At 35.9% G+C, this 20,418-nt stretch overlaps 3 protein-coding genes across 3 annotated transcripts; 2 read left to right on the top strand and 1 right to left on the bottom strand.

The window, feature by feature from the left end:
* Positions 1-774: 774 nt before the first annotated feature.
* Positions 775-5,852, bottom strand: LOC115995991 (chloroplast envelope membrane protein). The gene is made up of 7 exons (XM_031235136.1): positions 4,944-5,852; positions 3,813-3,898; positions 3,000-3,173; positions 2,640-2,754; positions 2,195-2,292; positions 1,760-1,895; positions 775-1,553 (listed from the first exon to the last, which is right to left on the bottom strand). The coding sequence occupies exons 1-7, from the start codon at positions 5,568-5,570 to the stop codon at positions 1,485-1,487; spliced, it is 1,305 nt and encodes a 434-aa protein (XP_031090996.1). The 5' UTR covers positions 5,571-5,852; the 3' UTR covers positions 775-1,484.
* A 1,869-nt stretch (positions 5,853-7,721) lies between these two features.
* Positions 7,722-10,294, top strand: LOC116018835 (30S ribosomal protein S17-like). The gene is made up of 3 exons (XM_031258846.1): positions 7,722-7,967; positions 8,762-8,957; positions 10,019-10,294. The coding sequence occupies exons 1-2, from the start codon at positions 7,806-7,808 to the stop codon at positions 8,954-8,956; spliced, it is 357 nt and encodes a 118-aa protein (XP_031114706.1). The 5' UTR covers positions 7,722-7,805; the 3' UTR covers position 8,957; positions 10,019-10,294.
* A 1,683-nt stretch (positions 10,295-11,977) lies between these two features.
* On the top strand, positions 11,978-15,905 carry LOC116024693. Its single transcript, XM_031265664.1, has 7 exons — positions 11,978-12,214; positions 13,082-13,202; positions 13,300-13,362; positions 14,891-14,992; positions 15,113-15,281; positions 15,394-15,492; positions 15,580-15,905. The coding sequence occupies exons 1-7, from the start codon at positions 12,161-12,163 to the stop codon at positions 15,815-15,817; spliced, it is 846 nt and encodes a 281-aa protein (XP_031121524.1). The 5' UTR covers positions 11,978-12,160; the 3' UTR covers positions 15,818-15,905.
* The last annotated feature ends 4,513 nt before the right edge of the window (positions 15,906-20,418 follow it).

Raw genomic sequence — 20,418 nt, 5'->3', positions numbered from 1 at the left:
GAGGTAGTGGGTTCGAGTCTCAGTGGAGCACAATATTGATTCTTGTGCTGCATTGTAATAGAGTCAGTGCATGGATAGAACAATAAAATTAAAATTATACGGCAAACCTCAACCAATATTTTCTTTATTATCTCATTTTTTCAACATAATGATATTTGTGTCCCACTATCCCATGGTATAAAACTAATCCAATTAATTTTTAGTCCAGCCCTATTTGGCAGTGCTTAAGCAATTTATGCCCTTTCCACTTGAGCAAAGCCTTTTGGTAACTATCTCACTTTTCAAAATTACAATTATAGTTCTTTTTTTTTTTTAATTACAATTAGAGTTCTTTTTTTAAAATTTATAGGCGATAGTCTATTTTAAGTCATTTTTCATTAAAACACCATTTTTTATCATAGTATTATTGTGACATGACAATCTTTTGTCCTTTATCAATAAAACAATTTAAATATCGTTAAATATAATAACATCTCGATCTTCAATTATGGTTTTTTTTCAAAAACATAAACATAAAAAATACGCCGAGTAATAATTCAACCTACTTTGTATAAAAAAATAAAGATTGAAATATCTTTTATTTAAAGACATTTCAAAAAAAAATTTGATGGAGGGTTAAAAATGGTCCTGCCACAATAATATTATGACTAAATGAAGATGTTTTAATATATATAAAAATATTAAAAGTGAACTGTCACCTATAAATCTATAACAAAAATTGAAATTAACCCTTATAATTAAAAAGATTGCTATTTTTACCCTGTTTTTACATACTTTTTTATTTGAAATAAAACTATGAGGTATAGATTATTGTAAAAGAGACAAAACAGAGTCAGGGAGGACAGAGTCCCAATACAAAATGCTAGCCTGATGACGTGCCGCAGTAGCAAAAGTATGAGCAATAACATTCCCTGATCTAGGAACTTAAAACGATACGACAAAATAAAAAAGAGGCAATGGCACTCCTACATGCATCAATGTATAAACCAACATAAGAATAGAAGGTAGACTGCACCCTGCTTAACCCACTCCAGAGCTGAGAGCAATCTGTAGTTCACCGCCCTCCACGCTTGTAGTGTTGCTGCCGCCAACGCCACGACTCGTTTTGGAGCTGGTATAAAATTGTCCCATACAACATTGTTCCTTGCACGCCACACGTGATAGAGGATAGCTACATCCATGCAAATTTCATCTTCAGTCAAAGTGGTCAAAATATTTGTAAACCGCATAATAAAATTGTTGCCCATTATGTTTGAAAGGGGTAAGTGTGACTCATGCCAAACAAGTTGTGTAAAATCACATATAACGAGAGTATGCATTGTGTCTTCATGAACTAGTCCACACATAGGACATGCAGGATCCACCTCTACCCTCTTTAAAAGCAATTTTGTGGTCACCAAACCAAAACCAAGACCAAGAGGAGAAAATGGCGAGTTGGAAAATTGTGTAAACGAGACAATAGGTGCTGGAGAGAAACAATCCTTCTAATGCCTCTTCATTTCCCGGAAAATATTTGACACCTTTGGGGATATCTTTGGTAGGTACTTGAACAACTGAAAAGCCAAGACAAAGTTGAAGTTTGTGAGGAATGTAGCCATGAGATGATGCATTTTAATACGGTTGCACCAATAACAAGAAGAGCTAAATTGATAAGCAAAAGAGATCTCGATGAAAAACTCAAGTAGTCGCCTCAAGGCCTAAATCTTAACCACTACGCAGAGCTTCATCGAGATCTATTTTTTGAAGGTGCAGAACATACCCAAAGCTTCACACATGCATCGATGACAACTGGAAAAATGCAAACAAATATCGTTATGGCAGCCTGATCAACCTCAAACCCATAATGCTCCACGATTACCTCTGACAAAGTCTGCCAACCAGACTCAGAATGATACCTGAAAATTCCCGGACAAAAAAACTGATACAGTTAAGCTGAAATCAATTTATATCTCACTATTAAAATAAAAGATGCAAATATAACATCTATTTTCTAAACGGCCTCCAATATATAGATGAAGCTGGAATTAGTATAGATTGCAAAACCATAGCGCCAGAACTTTTCTAGAGCCTAGTTCAATGCTTTATGGACCAGAGTATAAATTCATTCATTAATGAATTTATAATAATTCAACCTCAGTAACAGACTCCATTAATGACATGCTGTCATGATAGATATTAGACAAGAAATGTTTACCCTAAAAATATATCTGTAATGAGAATAATGAGAAGGGCCTTCCCAGTGTCCGAGATATTATTTATTAATTTGTAACCTGTAAATTTGAGCAAAGACACCTGCAAAACATGTCAAAAAAGAATCAATGTGTCAAAAAGAAAGAAATATTAGTTCAGTTCACAATGTAAATTTAACTCATTTCCCATCTATATATCCTAGAGGAAAGGCACAAGGAAACAACTAATAACTCAAAGACACTAAAAGTACAAGTTAATGTCTGTATGTATCCAATCACAGCCAACAAGTTTACACATAGCAAGCAGGAGACAGTATCTCTCATTTTATCAGCATTGATCGCAACTTAATTGACATTATCATCAAGAAGTGAATAGACCAAAATGCTGACCTAATTATTGCTCTATCAATTTATTAAATCGAGAAAGAAATTACAGGGATGGTAGCTTACTTTGTTCTGATTGAAGTACAAAAGAATGAATAATGAGATGCCAAATACAGCATCCGACCATATATTAGCAAATGCTCGGCGATTTTCTAACCTCCGCTCATCCCGCATTTCTAACCTGCAGGAGCAACAGCCAAGATGTTAAAAAACATTGGCAATCAATGAACAGTTCATAGGCATTTAAAGGTCTAGCTCAAACATATTATGAGATTTTCTCAGCAAAATAACAGAGATAAACAAAAACGGTGGCAGGTCAGAGATACTAAGATGTGTAGGGAGCACTGCTAAATGTAATTAAAAGTTACCCCTTGAAGTATATTTATTTCATGTAAATAGTCTTGCAATGACCACTCTAAAACTTACGCTTTCTGATGAAGCTCCATGAAAAGCTCCTTTTCAGAAAGAGGTGGAGATTTACCAATCTCGACCTCAAGACGATATCGTGCTTGCTCAAGTTTTAGTTCCTTAATCATTTCACGCTTCTGGCTTGTTTTCACATCAAGCAACTCTGCTGCCAGTGGTACAATCTTCACATACCTTCCCCATAAATATTAACCATATATGAGAGTCAGTTTACAGAATGCTTGCATATGAATTTCGATCATAGTAGTAACCATCCAAAAATATTTTAAGAGGATTAGCAGTAGCAATAATCAATAAGCATTAGTAGCATGCCAATTCTGACAGTAATCATTAATATGCATTCTCAAGTACCAAGCTTATTTGATAAAGTATTGACAGATTATGTGGTATCATATTCTTGAAAAATCTTGGTTTTAAATGTAAAGAGTAGTGTTCTATTTTTGTCTCTAGTTACTATTTGGCTTGTTCATTATCTTGATGCATCTTACTGAAGCAAATATTCACATAGAACTATCTGTTGATTGCATTTTATGAAAATTATATATTAGAATATAAGAAAAGGAAAAGGAACATGCGGGGAATTAGCATTCAAGGTGAGTGGGCAACATTCAAATACATCCTTAAAGAAACATATGGCTGGAAAATAACAAAAGAGAGGTTCAAGAATAAGAACACATGTATGTAGCCATGTGGAAAAGATTCATTCTCCCTTGGTATCCCTTCCCCGACCAGTAAAACCCTTTGTCAAGCAAATTTGGAAGCAAAATATCTGAAATTCATAATTTTGTATGAATGCAATAAGAAAACGGTCACCTGTCCAGAAAAGGCATAAGAACATAGTCGTGAACTAAAAAATCCAAGGCCCATGGAATAATAATCAACACTGCCAAAAACTTAGCCTGCAACAAGAAAGGAAGTACATATCACACAAAATTTAGTGTCATCCTAGCTATGGTATGAGGAATAATACTTCATGTTTATAAATAAATAAAAACTTGTTAAAATTGAAAATAAAATTGTATCAAGGCAAATTGACCTACCATGCTATATGCAATAGCAAATTCAGGATCTTGTTCTACTGAGAAATGTGTAATATACAAAATTATGACAAATCGAAGGAATTATTTGTCATTGAAAATAAAAACAACAAATGGAATGTCTGAGAGAGCATCAGATGAACAGTTTTCCCAATTATGCTTTTTACTATCTGTTAAGTTACATAATAGACAAACTAACCTAGAGAAACTTATTTTGCAAATCCTTTTACTTTAGCAATATGATACTGTTTATAATATCATATCTAATGTTGTTGGATTGCTGTGAGCAGTGAGCCTATATATAAAGTAAGATTCTTTTTCTTTTTCTTTTTTTTTTCATTTCAAGGCACTCATAATCTTAGTGAAATGGATATTACAGAATTCCTAATCATGAGCATACAGCAGTATGGCCTCTTTAATCTGCTGCCATTCTTTTCTGTTACTAGTATAAGAATCTGGGTGACATGTGGATACCAATACAAATATCTGATTCCTATTCACATGGAGTAGTGTATTTAGGAAAGAAATATGTTTAATCATCCATGATACATTGAGTGTGAAAGTACTCTTATTTAAGATCACACGGCATACGAATAGTGATAACAACATGGAAGTACCAAGGTTGTTTACTCGGTAAGTCGAGGTTATAATTTTGACTCCTAGCAGGAGTGGCCTATTACTGACTTGGTAACCAAGGTTACAAGTTACGTTGGGACCGGCCTATTGACCTTCTTCGTTGAAGCCGGTGGTCAGCTATGGGCAGCCAGGTTGGCTCAAGAGGCAGGGTTTACCAATTACCATTGCACACCCCTACCAAATAGTGGTTGCAGGTTTCCTTGTCACTCAAAACACACACACAAAAAAGGAAGTAAAAGATTGAACACAACACCAAGAAAAATGCAGTTACCGAATTGAAGGAGGCATACTGAAATATGCGATCCTCATACAAAATGTCATCTTCTTCCCTGCCAAGCATCATATCCCTCATTGATTTAACCAATCCCCTCACAGGAATTAAGTCACTGAGATCCTCCCCCACAGCGCCCTCTTCGGGATTTCCAATGGAACCATTAGAGCTCCGTACCCAGGAAGAACCATTGCCAAGATCAATAGCAGTCGGGTCCACAAGCCAATCCTCCCACCTCCTATTCTCCTCGTTCCTAATATCCTCCTGCGCTTCCCTCAACTCTATAATGGCCTCCGCTCGTCTTTTCCACGCTTCAAACTTCTCATCCTCCGACACCTCCTCGCCGCCGCTCAATCCCTCCTCTATTTCCACCTCATCCAGCATTTCATCGTCCTTCAAACCAAACCAATTCCCTTCCTCGTCAAAGAACTTCTGCCACCAACTCTTCCTACCCCTGCTCTTCTTAGAATTCCTTTTCTTGACATGGGGAATTAACTTCCGGAACCTTCTCTTCCAACTCCGGCAATGGGTCAATTGGACCTCGGAACCACTGAGGAACAAATAGTTACCGGAAGTGGGTCGTTTCAGAGAGATGGGATTCGGGCAGAAGAGTATTGAAGTGCTCATTAAGAAGGCGTACACAGCTCCACATTTTTCAGCATCCTCATCAGTGCTTCACAACAAAATTCAAGAAATGCATGCCGTTGGAACAGTCGGCCATTTACTGCTAACCCACGAAACAGGACCAAATTTCGATTCAGTAGATTTTAGAGTGTGGGAGTTGGGTTCACGGTTTGAGACTTGAGTGCAGAATGGGGACAATTTTGGGTGGAAGCCAAAAGAGAAGAGTGGCGGAGTGGATAACGGTATAGATTCGATTCTGTTGGGATAAACCCTGTTCTTCAAATTACATCAGACATCCGTCAAATTATGGTTCATTGGTTCTCTTCTCTTTACAGAGTAATATGTTGTACAATTAAATACTCTAATTTATGTTTTCAAAAAAAAAAAACTCTAATTTATTAAAATTGGTCAAATAAATTCAATTTATCAATAACAACCTATTGAGTATTGACTATTTATTAACCATCGTTGACAACCATCCTTAAGAACAAAATTAGTAATCAACAATTGACGAACAATCGCCTATCGTATTTTTTGAAAGAGACAACCTCGGCTTCTCAATCTGCGACGGCTGCCATCCTTCTCCGTTAGAAAAGGCAAGCAACCGGCGACCATTCGAAGTCGCTGGTATTAATTCATAGAGCATCGTCATAGTTGTTGGAATTTAGTGGCCTATTATTATAGGTCATTGATCAGTTTTTTGACTTCAATGCACTAAAATAACATTTTTATGCACTTAATTGTAATTTTCAAATGTTCATGAGTCTAATTGATTTTTTATTTTTTTTTGAGTAAAGTTTAATGACTTAGTTTACCTTTTTCTTAAAATTTAGTAATAGTGCACTAAATTTGTTTGTACTAATTACTAAACGAGATTATCTTCAATTAATTATGAATTTTATTTCAAACACAAATAAGTAATAAAAACTCATTATCGTGGCAGCATTAACCACAATTAAATTTGTCACACTATTTGACCAATTTTAACTTTATGACCGATTAGTCTTTTTTGTTTGAGACATATATCTTAGGCAAGAGGGCTTTGATGATAAATTTAATGTAGTAATATTGTTACAAGCAAATGGAACAATAACCAAAATACTTTCACTACAACCTAAATGTGTTGTGATCTAACCGGATCCACCATCTTTTGTAACTAAACTACTATTAACCTTTTTTAATGGACTTTACATTTTATTTTCTCTCATAGAATCTTGGTGAGCATCTAGGCCAACCTTAAAACGTCACATTTTAGGCTAAAAAAATGATCCATGTTTCAAACTTTCATCAGAATCTACATCCACATATTGCAACATGCAATTAGAACCCGACTATATACCACATTGATCATTCACAATGTCATAATTGTCATGCTCAACATTCACGAGTTTTGCCCACTAACAACGTTTGCATTCACTTGATTTTTACTACCAATAATGCCACACATCTACAAGATAATGAAACTCACAATGCTCCAATCACTTTAGTATGTCCAGCACCAAGAACGACATCCGAATCTTAGCTATATGTGCCAAAATCACCAACAGCAGTTACTTCACCACTCTCATATCATTAAACATAATTTTGCACATAAACACCAATTTTCCTCATAAGTCATGGCTAGAAATCGTAAGCTGCCACCCATGTCCATGCTTAGAGCACTAAGAACAATAAGTTGAGATTTTTATTTTATTTTCACATTGTTGTCAAAACAATTTAGTCTAGATCACTATCACCATATGCATAAACCCAAAGCTCATATAAGAAAGGTTTGCTTAAATTAATTTATAGTTTAACCCTAACAACGACACTTGGACAGATGCCACAAATGATAGGGATGTCAAGTACAAATAACATTCCAACCAGTCAGTAGACATGTTCTGCACCTGCATCATCTATGTGATATGAGATTATAGCAATAATTTTTAAACTATAGAAAAAATTTAACTATTTAATTTGTCAATTTATTTATTTATTTTTATTTTTTTTACGTTCAATCACTCAATTGTACTTTCATGACTAGTTTCATGACCAATCTATTATTCTGTATTTTTTTTAATAAGAAAGAAGAAAAAAAAATGCATCCCCGGTCTGCGCGTATAAATAAAAGCAAGGCAGTCAAACTACGTCGTTTCTGTGCTCATAAGGACGTAAGCAGGTGCCGCCGTGAGGTGTGGAAGCCGGAGGGGTTTAACATTTAGCAGGGCGCTAAGCTAGGGTTTTAAGTGAACAGAAAAGATGAAGCCGGTGGTGGGGACGGTGGTGTCGAATAAGATGCAGAAGTCGGTGGTGGTGGCGGTGGACCGCCTCTTCCACAACAAGATCTACAACCGTTACGTCAAGCGCACTTCCAAGTTCATGGCGCACGACGAGAAGGACGAGTGTAACATCGGCGACCGCGTACGTACTTTTCTTTATATATAAAAGCTTCATCATATATATTACTGATTCAATGACTCGTTTTTTGGCACTTATTTTAACCAGTTTCCTGCTTATCTACTAATACACATTGAAATTGGCTCAAATTCGTAGTGTCATTGCCTATTTTCGAGTGACAAGATCGCCATTTGTTAAATTTTCCTTTTGTTGTGACAGTGTTAAATCAATGTTTTTTTTTTCCTTGAGTTTTTGGAAAATGATCGTGGCATTCGTAGTTGCATTATGTATTGTAGAAATGCCAAGTCTGCCTGTAAAAGAACTTTGGAAAGTAGATGACAAATATATTCTGGTCCATGAAAACTCTTAATTGCCACATTTGAGAAAACTCTTAATTGCCACAATCACATGCAAAACATAGATGATGGATTTTATATTCCTATTGTTTCATGTAATTGATTTTCTTGTAATAAGTTTATTAGGAGTTAGCATTGGAGATTATTTTGATTTGCATTGATATGATGTGGTTGCTTTGTTTATAAATTTGTTATTACTTTGTATCTTAGATGCCATTGATTTACGTCAACTATTTACTTTGCCTTTGTTCTGTGTAGTGTGCAAAAGTAATTGAGTTATTGAAGGACCAATCTAATCTCTGTTTCTTTTGTTTCATTTAACCATAGCAATAAGTTAAGCCCTTGTTTTCATTTGTGTTTTCAACAACCCCTAAATTCCTAATATCATACTTGATGCATCTATAAGTAGATGTTTTAGTCTATGAAAAAAGGTAACATCTTTACATGCAACTGCAACTTCAGGTCAAATTGGATCCTTCCAGACCATTGAGCAAGCATAAGCACTGGATTGTTTCTGAAATTTTGAAGAGAGCAAGAATCTACGTGCCTCCATCTGCTGAAACCTTGGCAAAGGCAAAGGCAAACATGAAGACTGAAGTATCTGCCAATGATGATTCAAAGAGAAAACCCGGTGTTTCAGCTCCATCTTCAACCTAAGGTCTGACTACAGCTTATTGTCTAATGTGTGTCATCCCAGGTTCTGATGCTCTGGACTCTGGCCCTCTAGTCAAACATGATTTTCCATTTGTATATTTGGTTTCTAGGTTAATGCCTCCCCTTTATGTCATTTTCTAGGAACTAATATGCTAGAATAATTCGTTTTTACTTGTTATCAGGCATTTTGCCAATCTGTATGGGTGTTTCTATGCTAGCTGACTCTTTAAATGTAGGACCAAATTTTCTGCTTAGTGTATGACGGTAAATGTCAATTGTGACAACTAGGTTTTGCATGGCCCCAAGGTAATTAGGAATTTCTATTTATTAGCTTTGTAGTAGTTTCTCTATATGGTCATACATCTTATTACTGCAGGGCAGACTGTTGACCAGTAGATTATTAGCCCAGAGTCTGGAAACACTAACCCTACATTATACAGGGTCGAAGCACACTGGGTTGGTCATATGGGGGTAACATTTATGATATGGCATAATCTTTTATTGTTATGTCATAAACAGATAAACTGGCATAGTTGATGAATAAGAAAGCTCTAACAAGCTAAAATCAAATTTGAGCCTGTTGATATCATTACCTTCCTGAAGCTGTGAACTAGATGAGTCTAATAGTGGTATGAAAGAGCTTATGCAGTTGATCTATTCAAATTTGACCCCTGTATAGCCTGTTGTAAGTTGTAGCCACAAGTTTGGTGCCTTATTTTCAGTAAAGTTACTCCATGATATTTGTCAAAAATAAGTATGAACTGGATGAATGTTGAAGCTTTGTATCCAGTGTATGCCATGAAGTTATGCCCTTATATTTCCACCAAAATGAAAATGTAATTGGTTTCCTGCCAATAAAGAGTGCTATCTCTTTCTCTATTTGAATATTTGATACTGCATCTGATGTGATCCCAATCATAAGAGAGAAAAAGTTGTTAAAGGATTAGATTACTGAATTGCATTGAAATTAGTAGGAGGTTGATAGTGCAGCTCTCTGAGATTTGTCATACACGATGAAATGGGAAACCTCTAAGCTGGTATGGTTTCTATTGTCTTGTTTGCCAGGTATATACAGCCAGGTAGCAAGGTGCCAAGGTCCAAAGAACCACACAATTGCATCAAGGATGGAAGAAAAGATCACAAAGCATCTCTTTTGAATATCAATAAAATCCAAACTTGTACTCCGGCGAATGCATTCTTTGTTACAAATTGTATTTCTAGATTCCAGTGCTGAAATTATAATTATGAAAAGTTGTTTCAGATATGTAGTTTAGTTTGGAATTTGGATAGTAAGATTTTGATGGCATTTTTTGGCCCATGTTTCATTTTTGTTTTTTCAAAGAGTTGCCCAAAATTTCTTACTAACATTTTTTTTTCCTTTTACTATTAGCTAATGAAAATGAAAGAGTTTTTCCTTGTGAAAAATAACATTTTTTAAAAGTATAATTATAATCTGATTTATTCTTTCATTTGTTTGTACCCTCATAGGAAATATGGCAATAGTGCAAGACCACCCGCAACAATGTTAACATGCTAATACATTCCTGCACTACATGTAGGGAATATGAACTAAGGCTTATATTGAGACATAACAGTGTTCCACCAAGGCCGCTGCAACCAGAGATTGCGTGGGGGAATCGTATCTGAAAGGTATCAAAATAGCATTAGAAATTAGGCGAGTTGCTTTGACCAGTTAAAAGGCTCCCAATCCCGTTGCAAGTTGCCAATCCCGTGCAAAACTTGCAACAGCTTGCTTCTACCTCTCGACAGTTTCATGTTTCCTATGGGAATGCATATCTTCAGCTGGCAACTTTAGCATACCTCTTATCACATTGAGACCAAAACTGTTTCTGAAATCTTTTTCATCATCAATTACATGGACAAACCCCCCATGTAGACCAAATTCAACATGGAAGTATGGAAAATCTTTGGGGATTGAAGCCCGCAATCCTTTAATACTTGTATCTATGAGCTTCTTTGCATTATGCTGACTCCATCCATCTTCAGCTTCATCAATTGGTGTATTCTGAAGACTATCAATGGCAAATTACTTATCTAACACAATGAATATATGCACTAGTGAACTTACTTATCTAACACAATGTATTTTTCATGGCCAATGCCACGCTTCTGTCAAGCATCAACGGAGAACAAACTTCTTGATGCCTTTGGGGCATGAATAATTGAATACACTAGTGAGTCCAATTAGCAACACCTAACTATTTTTATTTTTTATAATTATAATTGATGATACATTACCGCGTTGAACATTAGTAGATGATAGATTCCTTGATGCTCTTGAACTCCTTGAAGCACACTAGCCACTTCAATAATCTTTTACCAAATAGTCATTTTCAAAATTATTGAAACATGAACCACTCTCATCGCCATGACTGCCCTCTCAGACGGGGCCTTATCTTTGAATTAGTAGACTTGCATTTGGGCTTCTATACTGCATTAATTTGTAGGCATTGCATAAATGTTTGGTAATCTTTAAATCATGAGTTTCAAATAATATTATATTAAGATTGTAAAGTTATAAATCACGAATATCGAATGAGTGTCTTAATAAATCAAATAATTTTTACTTTATTTTGTATTCTTTTTTAAGTAGCCTTATACATTTAAAGAAAATATTTACTTTACTACAAGTATAATAAATTGTACTCTAAATACTCCGTATAATCACTACATATAAATAAACAATAAATATAATATAATATATTAAATTAAATATTAAAAAAACACTGTAATAATAATATAAAGAATATATAATTTATGAATAAAAGGAAGATTAAAATTCAAAGAATATAAAATTCATGGCAATAGCCAATAGCATGTAGAATGTAGTTGGACACGTCATTAGAACTCAATAGTTTCGGACTAATTGACTAGTTGTTCGAATTTCAAGAGATTTTACGTCAAATGGCAAACGAGAAATATATTTAAAGGCTCAATAATTGACGTTAAGTGCAAAGAGTAGAGGTCAAATCAGTATTTTAGCAAATTAATATTCAGGGTTGGGGTTTTTATTTTTTGCACCAAATAAGAAACAGTCGTTGCTCGTCTTCTTCAGTCTCTCCATACCCTCTCGGGCTCCCCTGTCGCACTGCAGAAGAGTCTGATTCTAAATCCGAATTGAAGTTCCGATTTGGGCGTAGAATTTACTATTGGTTTATTTGAGCTCGCGATAGATCTGCCGCCAAGATGTTTCGCTCTTTCTCAAGTCGTCGCTTCTCTCTCGTGTTCCTCATCATTCTGGTCAGCGAAGTTATCCATTGAAAAAAACAATTTATTTATAGTCGACCGGAAATTCATCAATTTTTGCCATTGTTTGATATTTTAATTATTTCATTTTAACTTAGTTTCATTTCCTCGTTTTACTTTGCATGTTTGATTTTGCCGTTTAAGATAATTTCTTCAGGCAATTCATATTGCGTAGTTTTTGGTCTCTTTAAGTTTATTGGCTTTAAGAATTGAATTCTGCTTTAGGTTGTATTTGGCAGGACTTAATAGTTTTTCTCTCAATGAGATCAATACATAAATTTATCTATTAACATTTGAACGTAGAATGGATTATGCATAGTCTTTTAAACACCAAAATGCAGAAAAGAAGAGCAAGAGGATGTACTTAGGGTGATGCTCCTTTGATCCTTAGGATGCATACTCTTGCTGTCACACCAAGCTGGCCTCCTTAAATTTCACCATCCAAGCAATTGCTAAACTGAGTGGAAGTGTGCCACTTTGTTTTTATATTATATTATAACATTTTTTTAAAAATAAAAGTTGAGTTGTTTTCCTGGATATTGGTTTACAAAGGACCTAAAGAAGACCTTGGAGTTTTAGGAGATTGATTTTTCTTTTTCTTTCTGGAAAAATAACTTTTAGGTCATTGAATAGGTTTAGTTATTGAGCAGATCCATGTATTTAGGTTGAAATCCTAGTGTTAGTTTTCTTTTTAATTTCCTTGCCAACGGTAATGGATCTATTAGGTTACAGGTTGAATGTTCTTGGCATTTGCAATTTGTGTAATTTGTTTGGGTTTCTGTGCTTATTGTGAGAAATTTAAACCAATTTTTTCATATGTTCACAGTTGTTAAAGTTATGTTTGGGACTTTATTATTTCAGTTACTTGGTGATGGTTCATATGGTTCTTCAGTTGGAAGTCGGAAATCCGGGAGTTCTGTGTTTTCTTTGTTTAACCTCAAAGACAAGAGTAGATTCTGGAGTGAATCTGTTATCCGTACTGGTGAGTATGTAAACTCATTTTTCTGCTTATTTAACTTGCTAACAGAATCGTTTATTAACTATATTTGATCTGTGACAATGTCATTGTATGCATGCAGATCTGAATGATTTGGAATCTTCTGGGCCAGATAAAATGGACATTCTCAATTATACCAAGGCAGGTACTTGTGTGTCCCCAGGGCTATGCTTTACCAAGTCCATAAGCTAATCTTAAAGTTTGTTGTTGTTGTTTTTTTTTTGGGGCCTTTCCATATAGATATATTTTCAATTACAACTATCATTCAAAGGAATTGTTCTGTTTAATTGACTTTTTTGGGGGTAAATGTAAAGGGAATTGGCAAACACCGGAGACTATAATCTCATTGCATGATGGATGAATAAGATGCCAAAAAAGTGTGTTCAGGAGATTCATAGACTATGCTATTTCCTAATTCATGTTCTCCTGGTTTTTGTGTGTGTATGTGTGTGGAAAGCGTGGGCTTAATTTGTTATTGATTTTTTTTTTTAATTTTTTTTTTGCCTAGAAAGATCCAACAACATTTCTCAGTTTGTTATTCCTTTGGGATGCTCAGCTATACTTTACCATCTTGCTGAGAACAATAACGTTTTTGTCTATATTAATCTCATTCTTCAACATTTGGTCAGTCTTCATAGATCAAATGTTGATTCTCCCCCATGAATATGAATAATAAAATGATGCTGAGGTAGGAATCAAGTGGGTCAGTGTGTGTTTTATACTTTTCAAGATGAGACCAAATTGATGTAGGACGATATGACGAGGACACCTGATTTTATAAAGTGTTGTGGTTGGAAAAATATGGAATTGTAAGGTTATACTAGGGCTTAAGCATTGGAGGTGGATGGATAGCAATTTGTAACATAAATAGATAACAAGGAAGAAAAAAAGAAATGAAAGGCTCTTCAGGGGCTGATGAACATGGAATTAAGAACAAAATCAAGTAATTTTGAATTTCAAGATGCAATACAAGAAATAAAGATGCTATTGCAATCACACCTAAACTTCCCATGACATTTCACTGTGGGCTTGCCTCAGCAACCAGTCTAAGAATATTAACTTCATCCTTTACATCAAGGCAAGCATCATTGGTTAATAGTCATAATTGACTGAAGGGTATGAACTTAGAAGTGTTAAATTAGTCCTTTAAAAAAAAGTGTTAAATTAGGATTTATATACTCTAAGATCTTGTCTTACTAAATAAGGACTATAAAACCTATTTTGCATACTAAAAACTATTCCAAAACTCAAATTACCTAAGAAGACTTTTAAGATGTGAGAGATTGACTCTCTTCCAGAATCTCTGCAAAATACCATTGTTTTTGAATACTAAAGGTTGATTTCTTTGTGGTATTTCACATGCTGCGTAGCATGCACACATAGATTCAAGTAAGTTTATACTCAAACTCTGTGTCTTGGAGAGTTCAATAATAGTCATGTTTCTCTGTCTTCATTCTTATGCTGAATTATGAACAATGAAGAATCATGATCTCTGATACACCTGCATTTCACATTCATGTTTTTTGAATGAAATGCACTTCTTGTGGGGTGGCTCTTTTAAAAGTAACTTTTTTTTTTTTGCATATTTTATATAAAACAGTAAAACCATGTGAAGTATAGTTTGTTGTTGGACACAACTGTTAATAGTAAAGCTCTATCTCTCTTGTGTGCAGGTAGTATTGCAAATTATTTGAAGCTTTTGGAAATTGACTCCATATACCTTCCAATCCCTGTGAATTTCATTTTCATAGGATTTGAAGGAAAGGGTAACCTAGGTATTAACTCATATTCTTCATCAATTTCGGCTGAGCATTTTTTTCCAGCCTTATATAATCTTATTTAAAATTAGTTATGTATTTTATATGACATGGACTCTGTTCCTTCTGCTGCTCTAGAGTTCAAGCTACAACCTGAGGAAATGGAGCGTTGGTTCACAAAAATTGATCACATATTTGATCATACAAGGATTCCACAGATAGGAGAAGTCCTTACACCATTTTACAAGATTAGTATTGATAAAGAACAACGACATCATCTTCCCTTAATCAGCCATTTAAGTTACAAGTATTGATGTTTCTCTCTAGTATAATTTTCTTAATGTCAATGACTCAATGTACATCCTTGTAGTTGACAGTATTCACTATGAGATTCTGTTAATACAAACATGCATGTGCAGTTTCTCAGTTCATGCCATCCAGATGGGAGAAAAAGTCACATCCATCTTTGAACGTGCCATTGATGTCTTTGGGCGTAAAGATGATGTGTTAAATACCAGGTGCATATTATTTTCCAGTAACACACTATTTTGTGTGGGTGCTTTGGGTATTCTTATGTGTTTCCTTGCACCACCTCTTTTTTGAAGGGACGATGGAGACAATCTTTGGCAAGTAGATGTGGACATGATGGAAGTTGTTTTTAATAGCCTTGTGGAGTATCTCCAATTAGAAGATGCCTACAACATTTTCATTTTGAACCCCAAGCGCGCTGAAAAGAGAGTTAAATATGGCTACCGGTTTGTATTTGGAATAGTTGGTCCATTGATTTTTCTCTTCCAATTTACTTTCCTTAGGCCAAAAGATTTCCTCCTTTATGTTGGCTAAAAATATCATTCTCAGAATGTATTCAGAGTCCAGTCACACTGAGGTGACTTAATCTTATTATTCATATATAAGTATATAACTAGCCAAATTGGATTTATTTACTGTGACTTAGTAGTTTATTATAAGTATCTGCAGAAAAATTGATGTTTCAGATCAGAAAAATGCAGAAAACAGATGTTCAGAACATGAATGAAAAGTTTCTGATCTATACAAGATATTTCTTCTCTACCTTATTTCAGATATACACACTAATATATATACACACAAGAGACATACTAAAACTACACTGCTCTAGGTAACCAGTACACTGCACTGCTCAAGAAGTCTGCCCAAGAAGTCAAAGATGTGGACTGCCCAAGGCAGACTTATTTAATATTTCAACACTCCCCCTCAAGCTGAGTTGTATATATTATACAAACCCAGCTTGGAATTGAATTCTTCAAATCTTGTCCTAGGTAGAGCCTTTGTGAATATGTCAGCAATCTGTTTCTGTGTAGGAATGTAGTTGAGTTCAATGGTTCTTGAATTCATCTTCTCATAAATGAAATGTCTGTCTATTTCAACGTGCTTTGTTCTATCGTGATGAACTGGGTTCTTAGCAATGCTGATGGCAGCTTGACTATCACTGTGCATTTTGAAGGATCTAGGAACCTCAATTTTCAACTCATTCAACAACCTTTTAATCCACATCCCTTCACATATACCTAATGCCAGTGCACGATATTCTGATTCAGCACTGCTCTGAGAGACCACTGACTGTTTTTTGCTACGCCAAGTGACCAGATTTCCCCATACATAGGTACAGTAACCACTAACTGATCGTCTATCAGTCAACTCTTCAGCCCAACTAGAATCCGTGTAGACTTCTAGGTCTCGATTGTCATGTTTTCTGAAGTGTAACCCAAGACCTGGTGTCATTTTGAGGTACCTCAGAATACGATAAACTGCTTCCAAATGCTCCTCATTGGGGTTGTGCATATGTTGACTTACAATACTAACAGGGAAAGCAATATCTGGCCTAGTATGGGAGAGATAAATTAGTTTTCCCACTAATCTTTGATAACTCCCCCTCTCCACTGGAGTTGGTTCCCCACTCCGGTTTGTCTTTAAGTTAGGATCCATTGGAGTATCTGCTGGCTTACTCCCAAGCATTCCAGTCTCATTTAGAAGATCTAAGATATACTTCCTTTGAGATACAACAATCCCTTCTTTAGATCGAGCTACCTCCATTCCAAGAAAGTATTTGAGAGATCCTAAATCTTTGATCTCAAATTCTGATGCAAGAAATTTCTTGAGATTTGAAATCTCACTTGAATCATCTCCAGTTAGGATTATGTCATCCACATAGACAATAAGAATCGCTAATTTTCCTGTTGAAGAGAATTTCACAAACAAGGTATGATCAGCTTGGCACTGGGTGTATCCAATTTTTACAATTGACTTTGCAAACCTATCAAACCATGCCCGAGGTGATTGTTTCAAGCCATAGAGAGCCTTTTTTAGTTTGCATACCAATCGTCCGCTAGAGCTCTTCTCAAAACCTGGTGGAATTTCCATATAGACTTCTTCTTCCAATTCTCCATTTAAGAATGCATTTTTTACATCCAATTGATATAAAGGCCAATCACAATTTACTGCAAGTGATAACAAAACTCTTACTGTATTGAGTTTGGCAACAGGCGCAAAGGTCTCCTGATAGTCAACACCATATGATTGAGTGAACCCCTTAGCAACCAACCGAGCCTTGAATCTATTGATGCTCCCATTTGGATTGTACTTGATAGTGAAAATCCACTTACATCCAACTGCATGTTTTCCTTGAGGTAAGTCAACAAGAACCCATGTGCCATTTTTCTCAAGAGCATTGATTTCCTCATCGATAGCAACCTTCCATTTGGGATCTCTTAGTGCCTCATAGATGTTTGTGGGAATCTGGACAAGATCAAGAAAAGAGACAAAAGCTCGATACATAGGAGTTAATTTCCCATAGGCAACATACCTTTCTATAGGATGACTAGTGCATGTTCTAGTACCTTTTCGATGAGCAATAGGCAAATCAAGATTATCAATGGTAGTAGGTACAAACTCATTGGTCATGGGGTCCTTACCTTCATGATTTTCAAGGTCAAGTGAGCTCGGATGTGTGCTTGAACAGTCATTGCTTTGTATGTTGGCCTCTATATTTTTAAATTTTCTCCTTCTATAAACACGAAGTTCTTTGTTTCTTTCTTCAAGTGGTGCTTGAGGAGGTGAATTTGGTAGAGTGTTTTCTGAGGATGGGTGGTTGATTAGAGGTGAAGGTGGGTTGACGGTAGGGAGAGAAGATGGTGGTTGACAGACCATGTTTTCTGGAGTCACATCTGATTGAAAAGGTAAAGGAAAACCAGATGATGGAGGTGATAAATTTGGTTGTGTTAGAGTGGTTTGATGCTGGTATGATGGGACATTAGGGAAAAAAGAGGTAGCCTGGTTGTCCTGAAGTGTTTCCCAGAGTTGGTATTCCCTCGAATTCTCCCCCTGAATACCAGATTTGGGAAAGAATGATTGGTGTTCAAAAAAGGTGACATCAACAGTATGATAAACTCTTTTTGTGGATGGGGAGTAACATTTGTACCCCTTTCGAGTACTAGAGTACCCAATGAAGATGCATTTGTGTGATTTGGGGTCAATTTTTGTTCTTTTGTGATCATAGATATGGACAAACGCAGTACAACCAAAGATTTTAAGTGGCAATTCTGAAGAAAAAACTGAGAGATGAGGGAATGCCTGTAGGAACAGAGTTCGTGGTGTTTTGAACTTTAAAACACGATTAGGCATACGGTTTATGAGATAAGTGGCAGTAAGAACAGCTTCCCCCCAAAAATGTTTAGGCACATGATTTGAAAACATGATGGATCGAGATACTTCAAGGAGGTGCCTATTTTTTCTTTCAGCCACCCCATTTTGTTGAGGGGTGTCGACACAGGAACTGATATGGACAATCCCTTGATCTAACAAGTATGAACCAAGAATTGAGTTGAAATATTCTTTCCCATTATCAGTTTTCAAGACTTGAACTTTTTGTTTGAACTGATTTTGAATCATGGAATGAAAAACTTTAAAGATTGATGCAGTTTCAGATTTTTCTTTCATGAGGAATGTCCATGTGAGTCTAGTGTGGTCATCAATAAAGGATACAAACCATCTAGAACCATTAACATTTTTCACCCTTGAAGGTCCCCAAATGTCACTATGAATTAATGAAAATGGTTGAGAAGGTTTGTAAGGGTTACTTGGATAAATGCTTCGAGTATGTTTTGCGAGTTGACATACTTCGCAATGAAAAAGGTTGGGCTTTTTACTGGTAAATAAACTAGGAAACAATTTTTCAAGATAAATAAAATTTGGATGTCCAAGACGAAAATGCCACAACATAACTAGATCCTTATTGGAAACAGAAACAGAATTGAAACCAGAATTTAAAGCATAACTTGACTTGGGAACTTGTTTATTTTCAGGAGTGTTTTTGAGAATATAGAGGCCACCACAAACTTCAGCACTGCCAATCACCTTCCCCGAGCCCACTGCCTGAAATTCACAAAGATTAGGATAGAATTTAGTTACACAATTCATGTCCCTAGTGAGCTTGCTGATGGAGAGAAGGTTGCAATTTAATTTAGGGACAAAGAGAACGGATGATAGGAGAAGTTCATTAGATAGTTTGACAGATCCTGTTCCCATCACTTTGGAGAGGGATCCATCAGCAATTCTGACCATGTTGGGATTAAGACATGGTTTGAATGTATGAAAGACCTTTAAATCACCTGACATATGGTCCGATGCCCCAGAGTCCACAATCCAAGGACTTGCGTTATTGAAATTTGCAGCAAATGCGTGAGAGGTGGTACCTTGATGACTTGTCATACCAATATTTGCTTCGGCTGAAGGTGGAATTGGTTTTTGTGCAGCAGATAGCTGCCCAAAAATTTTCTGCAGTGCCTCAAGTTGNTTTTGGTCTGATGCGGTTCATACTGCATGTTTTCTTATCAATCGGATGCCTTCGTCTGTCCTTCAAGGTCAAATCCCTTATTCTCTTGTATATCCGACAGAACCCCTTTTTCATCTCCCTCCAAAAATATTTGGGTGTACTTGTTTTGTCCAGGATGTTCGTCCTCAGGTTGGGAAACTTGATCCGAAATCACTTAAGTGTATATTCCTGGGGTACTCACGTACTCAAAAGGGATATAGATGTTATTCACCTGACTTAGGGCGGTATGTAGTGTCAGCTGATGTTACTTTCTTTGAAAACATGGTGTTTTCTAGGGGTGTTGGGTCATATGAATGTGAGTCTAATCTAGAAAATGACTTCCTTACATACACGATTACCATACCAACCGAGTCTGTTTCTAGGCCCCCTGTCGCACATGTTTATACTCGACGGCCGAGAACTGAAGTGGCATCGCTCGAACCACAAGAGACTACTTCTTCCTTACCAGAATCTTCGTCAAATGATCAGAGTCTTCCCATTGCCCTTCGTAAAGGTAAACGTAGTTGTCAACACCCTATTTCCTCTTTTGTGTCTTATAATCATTTGCCAATGTCATCCCGCACATTTGTATCAC

The sequence above is a fragment of the Ipomoea triloba genome, chromosome 1 (assembly GCF_003576645.1).
Source record: "Ipomoea triloba cultivar NCNSP0323 chromosome 1, ASM357664v1".
Classification (NCBI taxonomy): Eukaryota; Viridiplantae; Streptophyta; class Magnoliopsida; order Solanales; family Convolvulaceae; genus Ipomoea; species Ipomoea triloba.
Note: the sequence above shows the minus strand (reverse complement) of the source record. Positions and strands in the feature narration are given on the sequence as shown.

What these genes read in the sequence shown, in the direction of transcription:
- LOC115995991 (XM_031235136.1), bottom strand. Translation starts at nt 5,570, where the DNA reads ATGAGCACTTCAATACTCTTCTGCCCGAATCCCATCTCTCTGAAACGA. An exon ending in AGTATGCCTCCTTCAATTCG is followed by an intron (nt 3,899 to 4,943) that starts GTAACTGCATTT and finishes TTCTTGTTGCAG; the next exon opens with GCTAAGTTTTTGGCAGTGTT. An exon ending in ATGCATGTGTGAAGCTTTGG is followed by an intron (nt 1,554 to 1,759) that starts GTATGTTCTGCA and finishes TTGGCTTTTCAG; the next exon opens with TTGTTCAAGTACCTACCAAA.
- LOC116024693 (XM_031265664.1), top strand. Translation starts at nt 12,161, where the DNA reads ATGTTTCGCTCTTTCTCAAGTCGTCGCTTCTCTCTCGTGTTCCTCATC. An exon ending in TCGTGTTCCTCATCATTCTG is followed by an intron (nt 12,215 to 13,081) that starts GTCAGCGAAGTT and finishes TTATTATTTCAG; the next exon opens with TTACTTGGTGATGGTTCATA. An exon ending in TGAATCTGTTATCCGTACTG is followed by an intron (nt 13,203 to 13,299) that starts GTGAGTATGTAA and finishes GTATGCATGCAG; the next exon opens with ATCTGAATGATTTGGAATCT.
- LOC116018835 (XM_031258846.1), top strand. Translation starts at nt 7,806, where the DNA reads ATGAAGCCGGTGGTGGGGACGGTGGTGTCGAATAAGATGCAGAAGTCG. An exon ending in AGTGTAACATCGGCGACCGC is followed by an intron (nt 7,968 to 8,761) that starts GTACGTACTTTT and finishes CTGCAACTTCAG; the next exon opens with GTCAAATTGGATCCTTCCAG.